Below are 15,004 nucleotides of genomic sequence, written 5' to 3'. Positions count from 1 at the left end.
ATAACCAGCTTTTATTGAGATCCTTCATCAAAAGTTTCACCACCCCAACCCCCAAGCTTAAACAGTCTTCACAGGAAGATGAGCTTAAGACTTACATAACCAAATATTATAAATGTCATCAATCCCTTTTCAAGGATCACTCCCATTCAACCCCTCCCCCACCAAAAGTTCAGACACATTTGTTTTTAACCAAACTACCATTTAACAAGGATTAAGTCTGAGAATAAAAATCAGGCACAAAGATTCATATACATTTCCATTTTATTGAATTTGTTAATGTTACAGGGTTCTTGCACTGCCAAAACCATGCCTGAGAATTCAAATAATGAAATAAGGTACAATGGACAGTCTCATCTACCCATCATACAGTATATTAAAACTTGATTAATGTGCATTTTGACAATTTCACAATCTCTTAAAAATGTTTTAACAAGAGTTGGGAGTTAAAATCTATTGCAGGTCTTCAAATTTCGAGGACAATATGCCATTAAATAACACTTCCACATAATCATCTCAGTTCATTCCTCAGTAATATAATCCAACAAGACACTGCTGGCAAAGATGCATACTTTTCAGGGAAAACAGATGGCTCAAAGTCCAAGAATTCTATTTAATTCTTTTACTAAGGTTTTTGGTTCCCAAACGAAGTCTTCAGTTTAACCAAGTAAGCCCAGTTCCTCTTCTGAACATCCAACTTGTCCTTGGCTCAGCAACTTGTCCAGGTATACCTTTACAAGAGGACATGGAGCTAGCCTGCCAATTCTTTCTGGTAATGCCAGCAACTATGCCAAGAAGCAGTTGGCAGGGGCTGCCAAAGACATTGTCAGTAACCCTTCTAGGAGTCAGAAGGTGATTTCGGCATCTGAATCCCTAACGAGAATTGGCTGATATCGAATCTGGGAGATTGTTTTACTCACCTACTTGCTTCACTCTTGTCAGTGGCAAGTCTGCAACCCCTGAATTTGGCATTGAAATGTAATAGTGAGAAACCCAGACTCTGCGCATCAAGTGGTCACACACCACTTTGCAATATTTGTACTGAATCAAAGTGACAAAACTAAGAAAGATGAAACAGAATCTGAAGTTAGATGGAATGAAACTTTCATACCATAGGCAATTAACTTTGGGTGCCTTGGTCAGGTCCCACTTAAGGACTAAGTTACTGGATTGTTTAACCTGGAGTTATTAAAAACAGAAGTGCTATATCACCTGTCTTTTGCCCCATTCTTTCCCCCCCATCCCCCACCCACTGAACAGCCAGACACACATCCAACAGAGCTAGTCAAGATAATCACTGCAGCAATAAACATCCTGACCTTGAAAAGGTGGGGTAAGTGTGGCACTTCGGAGTCTTTGTCAAATACCACACAATTGGTCAGTATATGTGAAACATCAGGAAAGCTTCTGCACACACCACCACCAAGCTTCTGATTAAGATTTACTCATATCGATTTGAGTTGAAAAGGAGCAAGACAAGTTTGCTAGAAATAAACTGACAGGTGATTGAATACCTCTACTGTACTCCAAGTAGTAAAAAAGGTTACAATCCCACCTGCAAGATACCAGTACTCCTGTCAAATACATACTGTACAAGTTAAAGACCTGGTGATTAGAGGCTTTAGCAGCACCTGAAGTCAAGCCTTGGCATCCACTGCTCTTTATAAAGGCTATGGAGTTCCATCCCCTTGGGGGTGGAAATCAGGTTATGAAACTTATTTCACAATCCCTCTTCACAGATGTCTCAAGTTACTCAACCAAGCATAAGCATTATGCTCTGTTCAAAGAACTTAGATTCTAAGTCAAAGCAAGGAAGGCCTTGTTGGCAGAAAATACAACACATGTGCTATCCAAATAAAAATGGCTAAAGAAAAAAAATTGGACCATTCAACCCCTACCCCACCCCACCCCCAATCCCACTTTGTACAAAGTGTGGTTAAATTTACTTTCTTGTAACCTCAGAATATGGCTACAGCTAGAGGGTTAAAAAAAAAAAAAGCCAAGACAGCTCTGCATGGGTTTATTTGAACACAGTTCTTTTGAGAATGGTACGGGTCTCAGGAAAAATCGCAGATAGCCATAGCTAGTAGAGAAAGAATTCCTTAAGGATGGGGCCCAGGACAGGTTAATTAAGGTCACTTAAATCTTTGTCATTTATAGCAGATCAGAACCCAAATCGCTGACTTTTGCAGGATTTCTGATAGGAATCCAGTAGAGCTGGTTTCAAGTTTCACATCGCCACTTAATAGCTGTAACCTTCTTTTCCAGAAGTTGTGATCCACATGGTGTCCACAATGAGTGCAGCAAATCTGAGGTAGTCAACCCTTACGAAGGCTCAGTATCTGAACATAAAAAGATTTTGAAATGACCACTGGCTGCAGGTTTTTGGGGGTTTTTTGCAGAATAATTACCAAAGAACACTGGTGAATCTAGTTCAAGCAATTTATAACATTGAGAATTGCCCCACATCCAATGGTATACAACACATTAAGCTTCCACAGGGCAGCAGTTCAGCCGATGCTGATGTCAAACAGTCTGCAGGTGCTGCAGGAGATGCGGCAGATATCACCAGGTGGGTTGTTGTTCATGGCTGTTAGCTGGAGTTTAGTTACCTTAGTAGGAGGGTTATCAAAAAGCCATTCCTTAACAGGTCTGTGTGGGTAGCTTTACTGATCCCCCAGCACAGCATACTGGTTGTCTAGATGCAGTTTAAGTGCCTGGTTTTTGGAAATCTCATCCCTACCTCTATTTCTGTGTCTTACTACTTCAAAGCTCTTCTCCATTTCTTTATCCCTAAGGGAAAAGAAATGGAATCAGTAAACATCTCTCCTTGACTAAGGTAGTTTTGAAAATAATCTTGCTTGAAAAAACCCACCCCAAGAAGAATCCAGGGGGGAAAGATGGATGTCATGAAGTTAATATAGCTCCTTTTAAAAGGGCTTCTCAGCCATTATGAGAAATAGAGTAACCTCCTGATATGAAAATTAAAGGTTTCAACTAAACAAAACACAGAATTATTTTCTAATGAGGCCCTACCTTTGAACACAGTGATCTATCCTGCAGTAGTAACTGCAGATAATTTCAGGACTAGTTTGGAAACAATTTGAAAATTGCTATCTGACATGGCAATTCCTTTCAACTATAAATATATCTATCCTTTTGTAAAAGTCATGCAAATCAAACTAAAAACTTGACTAGACTTCCAGAAATTCTATCTCATAGAAATGAGTAAGATAAAGGAAAAAAAGGGGGGTTGTGGGAGGTTTGGGAAATGGCATATTCAAATACAAGGAAATGGCTTTTTTACAATTAATTTTTAAAACTGCTGTGTTCTTAAAGAATAAAAAAAAAGGAAAGACAACATCCCAGGCTCTGTTTTCAAAGCCACCCACTAGATTCAGAAGCAGCACTAACTTTTGGTGTAAACTAAACAAGTTTCACCACTGTTTTTGTTGGTGGAGAGCAAGGAGACAGTTCCTAAACCAGATCTGAACTGTTTCTTAAGTAATGCATTCCACAAGACATTTTTTAAGTTAACGGCTGAAATACATGTTTATCATATTTATAAATGCCAGGCATTTCTCATTTATGTTCTTGGAACATACAAACCATCCAATGACATTTTTACTTGCTTGTGGACCAGGTAGAAGAAATGAAGCAACTTTTCCAGAACATGAGACCTACTTCCTTCAGATTACACCTGGTAAATGGAGTGTGTTTCCTTTCCTGCTCCCCGACCCTTTCCCTTCCCAGGGCTCATTGCCTTTCTCCTGGACGTTATCTTATGCCCAATTTTTTTCTTAGCAATTAACTACCCAAGCAAAGGTCTTAATGAACTAATAACAATAGACCATTTTCATCCCTCTTCCTTAACTTCTGTCAAGAAGGAAGGAAGAGGCAGCAATAAATGAAAAACTTGTAAATGTCAAACATATTCCAAACTTTCCAAAATTATTTAAGTAGCTACACTTACTTCCGACTTTCTACATGCTTGGCAGTGGACTGCAATGATGGGAACTGTGTATCACTGTATATTTCTGGTGGTCCTTGTGGTGTTTTCCTCGTTGAAGTCACCCTGGCACCAGGAGGCCTGTACACACCACCAGTCGTAACAGGTTCTGGGGTTTCTGTAACTAACAACACAAAATGACTTGGTGGAAAAAACAGTAAAACTTACAGTACAGTAAGATATTTTCGAGTTCTATCTCCCTATCAACTACATGAAATAAGCAATGCCTAACATTATCTAGGTAAGCTCTAAACAGAAATTATCTAATAAGAATCCCATTTTGGGCTACACGTATAATTTAAAACGGGCATAAGCCAGCCTGCCAACCCTAAGAGAAAGGATCCCAAACATACAAAAACTGAGTAGACTGAAAGACCACACAAGTGTGCATGTCATTTACTTTTCTAGATTTCTAGTCAATCCATTCTTAGACAATGTTTTGCTGTTCATGAAAACAAAATTAATCACCGAACCTGTATTGTTAAACAGAAAGCAACTACTACAAGAGAACTAAATATTAATGTTAACAGAACTCAATGCATTAAAATTTACGGAAGGTAAAATGAGTAATAATCTCTTGCTCACACAGTCGACTCAAACAGAAATGAAGGACACTATCCTACTGGCTTCTGCTGGATTAGCAGCAGGTTTGCAGTTTTAAAAGGGATTTCTGATTAAAACAGTTCAGTAGCTAGCTTACTTACAGAATTAAATACATCTTACAGAAATAGAAAAGCATTTAGGGGAGGGGGACTGACTAGTATACCAACATACACCAAGTAAAAAGCACAGAATTCCCACACTACAGGTACGACTTTCATACTAGGCCTTCAGAGTGACACAACAAATGATATTCAAGAGTATTCAAATTCAATATCAATGAATATTCAAGATATTCAAAAGAAAAATCTACACTTAGATAACTGACTTCACACATGTAATTGGGCTTTAACTAGAGAAAAAAATCTATTACCAACACTTGGAGCAGGTGCCTGAACAGGAGCTGTTTTATTCCAAGGCCCGGATGATTTCTCTGTGCCACCGCCACCAGCTTCTTCCCAGCTATCCCCTGGATCTTCTCTCTTTTCATTGTCATCTTCTTCCTTTTCACTATTAGAAATAAAGGTACAGATGATCTAAGGCTAAAAAGAATTATCAGGGAAATTTGAGACTATTTCCAAGTTTAGTTGCTCCAAAAGGTAATTCATTTTCAATTAATACAGTAGGGCTTTTATTCAGGCTTCGGGGAAAAAATCTGAGGTAAGCTTCCAATCAACAGATACAACAGAACCATCTACTAACCAACCCTTTTGTCTTTTTGGGAAATAGCGACCTATCATGGGCTAGTGGGAACAACATACTGGTTTGGGGAAGAAGAGTAGTGTGTGTTTTTGAATAGGAACAAAGGACTTCTAAAAGGTTTTTATCTAAGATAATGGAGAAAAGGGGTGGGGAAAATGACGGAGAAAAAGAGCAGACAAGGAAAAGGGGAAAACTGGAGAGAAACACATTTAATTAGGCTTCATTTGTCAGATAACCCCTAAAATGTCCCTTAGGGAAGTACTATCCTTAGCCTTTTCCAATGCTCCTGAAGCAAAAGACTGACCTTGGAGAAACCTGAATCTGGGGTCTCAGCCGTATCACCAGCTCTAGCTGTGTGTGACTCTTGAGAAGTCTCTAACTAAATACTGTCTCCTCCTATGGAATCTCTGAACCTAAATCCTTCTCTAACACAAATCCACTTAACCTGAGCCTCAGTTTCATATCTAAGGTGAGGATAATATGTATGAGTACCACACAAGATTACTAGGATCAAATGCAATTATATACAGGGGTCTCCCCAAAGTCTCAGTGCTCTTTAACCAACTAAAAGCACACTATACATATATTCTGTATATATAACATGCTTTACAGGCTTTCAAGTGCCACACTTCTTATAAAAGTTTAGCTTAAAAACTTTTCCTTTTTAGTCATTAGCCTACAATAAGGTATATACTCTAGGTTTCAAGTAAAAATTCTAGAAATGACTACAACATTATGTTTTTTACCTTAAAATAAGCAGATCTCAAGTCCCTTTGCCATCCTGAGTGACTTTTAAGCATAGTTTCAATACAAGCATTACTTTATGCAAATAGAAGAAAAGCTAATCTAGAACTTTTCCTTAAATACCTAACCATTAAAGAATACAAAATATTTATATGATATTCAAGCAAAATGTCCACCCATACAATTTAAGAACAAAACTTTGGTAAAACAAAAGAAAATTTTTAGAACTAGAAAGGAACTAATATTTTCATCTTATAGATGAAGAAACTGAGGCCCACAGGTTACCGATCTCCTAAAACCCAAGAAAAAGCCCTCATTTTGGCAACAAATCTAATGCTTTAAAAAAAGATTTCATAATCACAGCCATTTTTATGGTCTCTGCTAAACCACCCCCTCCCCCCCCTCCCCATAAAGCAGGCATATTGGTAAAAACACTGAACTTAAAGTCAGTTTCTAGGTCTAGTTTCAGATCTTTTCCTGGGGATAAAAAGAAGTTCTTTAACATGCCTGTGTCTTTTCTATAAAATGGAGCAACTTACCCTCTTCAAGTCCCTTTGCAGCACTAATGTTCTATGAATAAGTTAAGGATTATACAACAGAACACAAAACTCTTCACTTTAAATACTTCAGTACTTCCCTATCAAGTTACTAACTTGTATATTTACACGAGTTTTTCTAAAATTTGGATTTAGGGCACTTAGCCAATTATACCCATGTTATCAATTGGCAGCACTTAGAGAAGACAGGCAGTAGACAAGGTTTTCCTTGGCTCCCAGCTTGAATCTGGCCCACAGTCCCTCTTTTCTCTTGGCTACAGTCAGTAAACAGGGTTGCTGGCTCAGGAAGCAGGAATGGAGAGGGAAAGGTTAAGCTGAGGATAGAGTGAAAAGAATGGAAGAAAGTAAGAAAAAGGTATGAGAACCTAAGGGGAATCTCTGAGGACTACATCAAAGAGACTGATAGTTTTACAAAAAACAAATTTCTCAAACAATTCTGAGCAATGGCACCACCACACGAATGGAGCATGGTCTTTCTCAAGAGGATTTTGAAGGAAAACACTAATTTGGACAAGTTTTAAATGAGTGTTAACCTTTGTTTAGAAAGTCAATCTCACAACTTTTTTATTCATACTTTGTCCCTAAAATAATAGAAAAGAACAACACAGTTCTCGTGTTTTACAAACTATTATAGGGGAAACTACAAGACCTGTCCGGCAGACAGAAAATCTTGGATTTCCTAGATTCATTATCACTCAGCAATGTGTTCCTGTGGCCGCTATTAAACCAACCCTGTGGGATTTACGAACACTGTGAAACAATGTGAATGATCAAAGGGAAAGAAAAATAAAGCGCAAATAAGGGCCTTAAAACACTGAGGTGCCATGAACTGGGAAATGGCTCAACAAGCACTGATTTTCCATGAATTCCGTGAATACATTACTGTGCTGAAATTGATAACAAACACAAAGCGTAAGACAGACTTAGGTGAACCAATGATAAGCAAAGGAAAGCAAAGCAAGGAAAATACATAGTGACTACATAAATGTAAATGGAAAAGAATCACCACAAAAGATGAAAGTTATCCAGTGGAAGCTTGGCCCTAAGAAGATAAACTTGCCCCAATCCTTGGGGGATAGGTGGAGGAGGGTTGACAGGTGTAGCTCACTGCACATCATATTTGCTTAATTATTTTCTTCTTTAAAAAATTATTATAAGGAATGGCTTTTTAGAAGGGGGAGGATATGGGGGAAAATAAAAGACGTCAAAAATATTTTTAAGAAAATATTTTGGTGCCCAGATGAGATTGCTGGGCTTCCTTGAGCTTTTCTAGCAATAGACTCTACTTCAAAGGTTGCTAGAAAAGGGACCAAGCAAATCCCTAATAATACCAAGTTGGTTCTAAACACATAAAAAAGGGAAACCAAAACTTCTTGGATCAAAGCAGCCCTACTATCTCCACCAATATTCCTCTGAAAGAAGTTAGTTACTCAAATGAAAGTGGATCTCTTCACTCTGGATTGCTACAATATAGCAAGAGCTATATGGACAAGAAATTTAAACAGTATAGCATAAATGTCGCATTACCTGAGTATGACTACGAAAGGCAAAAAACAGTAATAAGTATCAATGCCAACCCACTCTATCAAGTTTTGTATTGTAGTTACATGCTTATAGCAAATGCAACAGTATTTGTGGTTATGTTATTTCTTGAAGTTTGTGTCAGAGTAAGTCAACTATCTCCACTGATGCTATATAACCCACCCTGAGACTATCTTCAGGCACTAATGGCTATGACCAAAATCAAGCCTCCAATCTTAAGGTGACAAGCCTCTCTGTACTGAACACAGCAGATTCTTGAAATGACAAATACATGGATATAGTGTAGGACCAAAGTCTGAGATCTTAGGGGCTACCTCCACATGAGGTGGGGCCAACCAAACGCTTTATACACGTTGTTTCTACACACACCTAAGTACTACTATCTTTTTCTATATTTTTTGAGTAAAACATACTTTAACCTTTTCTTTGTGACTAATTATAATATCATCACAAACATTAGTTCTTGTACCATAATGTAACAGAGGCTACACCCCAAGGCCCCAGACTCTCTGAGTTCTTAGTTTTGATTTGGATAACCTGCTTTCTTCTCTTACTACAACTGCTTGGCTGGTCTCTAGCTCTACTCACTCCCTTCTAATTCTAAATCTAGGAAATCAGACACTTGTTAGAGCTGGGTCTTAAATAAGGAAAAAACCCCACTGCCTATGAAACACACTGCAGATTCATTCACAAAGTTATTTTGATTTCACCCATCCATCTGTGAATGCTGAATGGATGGTTAAGTATATAAACTGACAACAATTTTTCTGCATTTTAAGTTGCTATTACAAGCCATTAAACAGGACTTTTGAAATTTCCATCAAGCTAGACTGTAATTTCCTGAGGGCAGAAGACTTGCCTCCTTTTGTATTCCCAGCACTAACACAGCACCTGGCACATGGCAGAGGCTTGGTCAATATTTATGGAAAGTTCTAAAGGAAGAAAGAGGAATTGAAGTGTGGCGTTAAAGAGTTTCTCAAAGAAAGTAAAGAGCAAGAGCTGTGATACAGACCTCTTTTCCATGATGCTCATTAACCAAAATCTCAAGTGTGACAAACACCTGACTCCAACTGACTATTTACCCATTACAACTTATTGCCTTCCAGTCCTGACCCCACGCAGCACAGCCCTTCTATCCTCCACCATCGGATCAAAAAGTCTGCACTCATGTCTCTTGCTTCCATGACATTATTTATCCATCTCATCCTCTTCATTTTGTCCTCAATCTTTCCCAACATCAGGGTCTTTCCCACTGAGTCTTGTCTTCTCATGTGGCCAAAGTATTTAAGCTTCAGCTTCAACCCATTACAATGCGAAGTATTTAATATTTAGATGAAGGAATTGGAGCTTTAAAGAAACCTTAATACTAAAATAAATTTACCCAATGTCAATTCAACATATCCTATTACCTACTCACATACTTTTTAACATGGTCAAGATAGGTATTCATCCAGGCATTATGTTTCAGGTGTGTAGATTCCCTCTACCAATCCAAGATGAAGCCTCCTTAGCAGTCATCTTTATTCACTGTTCAGCTTTACATAGGTCTAAGGCCACAGGAGCAGTAAAGTGACCAGAAAACCTAGCAATCAAAACTAACCAGCCCAACTAACTCCCCTGCCAGGAATTCAGTTCTAACCAGTCTTCTGAGAAAGAGGCCCAGACAAGCCCCCCCAACCCCTTCCAGAATTCACCAGCCAAAGCCTGAATACACTGCAAGAAGTCAAATGATGGCTAAGAGGACTTACGTGAGCTGTAGAAAGGATTCTTTTAACCCATCTTTTATGCTAAAAATGTCCCTACCCTAGTGATATTGCACAGAATAATTTTCCTTGTCCTACCTCAAGTACTTCGTGGTACTTGGTATACTTATAGTTATTATTGGAAATATACCTCCACTCTACACTTGTGAAGATGCTTTTATATTTCTCCAAGAGCTTACACCTATTATTTTACTTATTCTTTAAAACCCCTTTCAAGACAGAAAGACCAGGCTGTTAATTCTACTTAACAGATGACAATGAGGCTGAGGTTCACATCATAAGGTGCAGTAAAATTTGCAGTAATTTGACAACTATTAAACTATACGACCCATGTCCTTTCAGTGACTTAATATTACAAGTCCCTGGGAGGATTGGGCAATATCAGTCAGCAGATACCAATCACCTACTAGTTAAGGTTAACCAAAGTATCAATCACAAATCTACCAGAGTCGAAAGTGTTATTTTTAAATAGTGTCATCAAATACCTGTCTGGATAAATTGTCAGGCTTGTCAATATTACCTTTCAGTTCGAGCTGTTCAAGATGCAGTACACTCAAAGCTATTGACGTAGACATCCAATTAAATAGATACTCCTATACTCATGGCACAAAAATAACAGAACTAGGAGCTAAATGAGACAGACAATTATTAACCTGCTTTGCTGTTTTTAACCAACATTTATCTTTTGCAGTGTTCCTTCACCAAACTTTTAAGAGGGAACAATGATGAAAAGGCACAAACCAGCATACAAAACTGGACTAACAGTTAAGAATTTAGAACTACACTCTCTCCCCCAACAAAATACTAACTAAATCTAGAAACCTTTGAGGAATGCTATTAAAAAAAAAAAGGCAAAACCTTGTCCCCCAATTCTTCAGTTGCTTCCCTTTCCACCACTCAATGTTCTTTTCTCCCACTTTTTGCTCCCAAGTGGGAAAAAGCATTAGATTCCCATCATGTCTTCCTCAATCTGATGTTCAGTTGCTCTCTATTATATCTCAGTAGGTATGAAACAAATAGCTAGATGAGATTGTTCTATGAAATTCTTAGATTATGCCCCTAACTTGATTTAAGGATCTCAGATTCTAAAGATTCCATTCAACAGTGTCCCTGTTGTACACAATGTGGAACTGAGTTGAGCTCGATTCACCATCCAAAACAGAAACTCCCTCCCCTAAATATAGTGTTAAGCCCCTTCCTGAGGAAAGCAAGTTAGATGGGTAACAACAAAATTTTACTTGAAGGCTCTTATGACTAAATGGAAGATTAAGTCCTCACAGGTTTAAAGGCTTAATAAGGCTGGATTAAGGGCTCCTTGCTTATTGTGTTGGCTAGGAGTAAAATGGTGGAAAATTAAAATGCTGAACCTGAAATCTGTATTTATGGCAGAGCTTGAAGATCTAACCTGCTATGGAAAGATTCACAGTAATAAAAATTGCAGTTCCTGATAAAGGACAAGAATCTGTCCTGATACTGAATCTGGAACTCAGGTTCAATAACCAGAATATTAATACATGATCTTCATGATTCAGTGTCAAGCTAATGGAATTTTTTCCCTTTAATTTAGTGCTCTATCTTCTCTGCAAATAAATATCTTAGCAACAATCATCCTATCAATTGATTCAAAAGAGAAATGGATGATTACAATTACAGGACCACTCAGGTCTTTCCCCAGAATCCTACTGTTAGCAAAGCCCATACAATATGGTCAAGCACTGGTTGATCCTGTCAATTAGAGTCCATCAGCACCCCTCAAACCCAATGTACTGTTTTGAAGAGAACAGCAAAACAATTTGGAGCTTAATCTTATAGGAAAGACTCAAGAATTCAAGATTAGTTTAAAATAGCTGATACTTAAGGCTTGCAAATTATTTTACATGCATGCATCAGAGCTCATTTGGTCCATACAGCAGGTATAAACTGTTCCTGCTACAGATAAAGAAAGAGGTGGTGAGTGATTTAAGCAGAAACACAGAACCAGAATACTTTCACAATTATAGGCCTCTTTATCTACTTAAATACTCAGAGCATCCAACATATCAGAAAGAGTTGAAGATAAAACTTAAGACACAACTTTAGTTAAGTGTTGCTTACCCTTTTATTAAAAAATGACTTTATAGTGTGTAAGGGTATTTTAAAACAAATGACATTTCCCCTATAATTAGATGAAAGCTGTTGCTTTACTTTGGTAAAAGGGAAAAATTCGTGATGAAAGCTTTTTACTCCCAAAAAGTTACATTGAAAAACAAGTTTTTAAGGCCAGTAAACTACCTCCTCTAAGATAAAAACTGGATTTATAGTTAAGGAAACTAACATTACATTTTCAGTGAGGGGCCACAAGTATTCTCAAAGATAGACTTCAAAAGGAAGACAAGTAAACAATATTGTTAATGTCCTTTTACACAGTCACATTGAGGGAATTTCTTCAAATGAAAAATGTCTTGTTTCTACCTAAAGAAACAGAATACTGTAGCTTTCTTTAACTTACTAAGTCATCAAGTATATCTCTAAAATTTGTAACCAGTTATGTAAGTTACCACAACATATAGGTTTTTCTGTCACAATGGACTCTCCCAGATCCCATGTGGGGTTTTCTTACCAGGAGATAATGGAGTGGTTTGCCGTTTCTTTCTCCAGCTCACTTTACAGATTAGGAAACTGAGGCAAACAAGGTTAAGTGACTTACTCGGGATCACATAGCTGGTAAGTGTGGGAGGCCAGATTTGAACTCAGATAGAAGAGTCCTCCCGACTTCCAGGGCAGGTGCCCAGAACTTACTTTAAGTACTCAGTACTCTGTCCAAGCTGATTCAAGAAAAACTACTTCATTCAGCACAAAATACTTTAGATGTCACAAGCAGTGAAGGTCTACTAATAAGTCATTTTATTTTTAATCAATTTATTTCCTGGAATTTCCAATACTTATGAGATTTAAACTAAACTGATAACCAGGGTTTTAAAATTAAGCTAACTTTCCAAAAAACTTCAGAATTTGCTTTTTCCTATTAACACTGATGAAATGCTGAGTAAATGGGAGAGATCTAACTTTGAGATACACAGAATTCATTGCTGCTTTAATATAAGTTTCATCACAAAGCTGCTTTTCTCTAAAAAAAAATTAAAACTTCAATACCTTATCCCTAAAAATAAGCACTTGAAAAAGAAACCCCTACCTTATCTGCATTGCTTGAACTCTGAGCCCGCTGTAATCAATTTCTTTTTGCTCGAATTCTTTCCACTCGTCTTCATCCTGAAAAACACATACCGCTCATTTAAAGAGCCCCGGAGCCATCGGAGCTAGAGATCATCTCGCTCAAGCTCAGAGGAGGCTCCCCAGCTCTTAGGTTCAAAGGCTTCCTCCCTCCAGGCCCAACGACCAACTTTGGGGCCACGTCAACTGCGGCCAACCCCAGGTAGGAGGGTCTCCGAAGGAAATAACGATCCTTAAAAGATTCAGTCCCGCACGTGACACGGCCGTGCTGTGTTCACCAGGACCTGGTCTGGGTAATTTTCGGTCAAACGTGCCCCGCAAACATCGTTACTTCTAAATGCGGCCGGACTTCCCCCGCCAGGGTGCTCCAGACCCTCGGCCGTACAGAGAGGCCAGCCTCCCACCCCGAAGGGCGAGGTCGGGGGCTCCGCCGGCCGCCCCCTCCCGGGGCACAGGCTCGGGGCTTCCGAACGCCAAAGGAAGGACCAAGGCGGGGCGGAGGCGCTTTCCTGGCCTGGGCAGGAAGCCGGCGAGGCCCACGAGGCCTGCGGACACGCGCGTCACGTGGGCGCCCGGTGGCCACGCCGCGGCCCGGGGGAGGCCGGTCCGGGGCCACGCTGCGGGCGCCGCCCCCCGCCCGGGCACATGGTGGGGATGGGGAGGGGGCCCGCGCCCTCCCGCCCAGGCCCCGGCCCCGCGCCCCGGCGCGGCCTAGGGCGGCGTGGCCCGCTCTCACCTTGGTCTTGGCGGCCGCTCCGGGCCCCGCGGCCCCCGCGGCCCCCGCCGCCCCCTCGACCGGCCGGGTGCCCCCGCCGCCGCCCCCGGGCCCGCTGCCGCCTCCGGCCAAGGCGCCCCCGGCGGCCCCGGGCCCCGCGGCCCCGGCTCCCCCGGCGGCGGCGGCCCCAGCGGCCCGGCTGCTCCGCTCCTTCTTCTTCTTCTTGTCCCTCTTGGCGAAAAAGTTGTCGAGGCTGCGCTCCTCGGTCTCGGCCATGGCCGCGGCGGCCGGCGAGCGCTCGGCTCCCCCGGGTCCCGGCTCCCGCCTCCCGCCGGCCTCAGCGCCGGCCCCGGCTCCCTCGGGCCGCAGCGGCAGCGCCCCCGGCGGCGGCCGGCGTCCGCCTCGTCCTCGTCCGACGCCCGGGATCGGCGGCGCGGGCCCCGGCGGTCCCCCCTGCGCGCCGCCCGGCGGTGGTACGGTCCGCTCCGCTCGGGCCCCGCGGGGGCCTAGAGCTCCGTGCGCACGCGGGGGGCAGGCCGGGCGGCTCCGGCGTCGGCTGCTACTTCGGCTGCCGCCGCTGCTCCGACCCCCGCCGCTGCCGCCGCCGCTGCTGCCAGCTCCTCAGCCAAAGGGGAAAAGGAAAGGGCGGGGGGAGGGGGCAGGAGAGAGCCAGACGCTCAACGTGCGGGGCGGGCGCGGGGGAGGGGAGGGGGAGGGCGGTAGAAGCGCGCACGCGCGCCCAGAGAAGGGAAAGGGAATGGGAAGGGGAAGGGAGAGGAGGAGGGAGGGCAAAATAAAAGAGGCGGTACCTGCCCACTTGGCGCCGCCCTCACTTTTGAAAGAGCCGACGGGAGGGAGAGGGGGCAACTCAGGGCTAGGGGAGAAACGACCAATCAGGTGGCAGCGCGAAATGCTTAGAGGACAATCCCCGCCCCGGAGGAGGTGGGCGCGGAGAGGTGGGACTATGCAAATGAGATGGCGCCCTCCCGCGTGCGCTTGAAGGCCCAGAGAGGCTCGAATCCTCTGATTGGCTACACGTTTGGATTTGAGGGAAGAACTTCAATGAAGTAGGGAACCCGGTAGGGAAAAAAAAGTTATTTTCCGCCTACCTGGGCGCATGCGCAGGAGAGCGAATTGCACGTGTGTGTCTGTGTGTCTGTGTGTG

The 15,004-nt window shown here is 41.9% G+C and overlaps 1 protein-coding gene across 5 annotated transcripts; it reads right to left on the bottom strand.

Annotated features, from left to right (window-relative positions):
- Window positions 1–243: 243 nt before the first annotated feature.
- Window positions 244–14,973, bottom strand: CDV3 (CDV3 homolog). Of its 5 annotated transcripts, XM_072651364.1 has the most exons (6): window positions 14,949–14,973; window positions 14,649–14,713; window positions 13,087–13,163; window positions 4,980–5,116; window positions 3,971–4,130; window positions 244–2,790 (listed from the first exon to the last, which is right to left on the bottom strand). In XM_072651364.1, the coding sequence occupies exons 1-6, from the start codon at window positions 14,956–14,958 to the stop codon at window positions 2,664–2,666; spliced, it is 576 nt and encodes a 191-aa protein (XP_072507465.1). In that variant the 5' UTR covers window positions 14,959–14,973; the 3' UTR covers window positions 244–2,663. The 5 variants fall into 5 exon arrangements, with proteins under 5 accessions (XP_072507465.1, XP_072507466.1, XP_072507462.1 ...); XM_072651365.1 differs by lacking the exons at window positions 14,649–14,713; window positions 14,949–14,973 and adding an exon at window positions 13,861–14,457; XM_072651361.1 differs by lacking the exons at window positions 14,649–14,713; window positions 14,949–14,973 and adding an exon at window positions 13,861–14,215 and having other exon boundaries at window positions 3,971–4,124.
- Window positions 14,974–15,004: the final 31 nt, after the last annotated feature.

Source organism: Notamacropus eugenii, chromosome 3 (genome assembly GCF_028372415.1).
Source record: "Notamacropus eugenii isolate mMacEug1 chromosome 3, mMacEug1.pri_v2, whole genome shotgun sequence".
Taxonomy (NCBI): domain Eukaryota; kingdom Metazoa; phylum Chordata; class Mammalia; order Diprotodontia; family Macropodidae; genus Notamacropus; species Notamacropus eugenii.
Note: the sequence above shows the minus strand (reverse complement) of the source record. Positions and strands in the feature narration are given on the sequence as shown.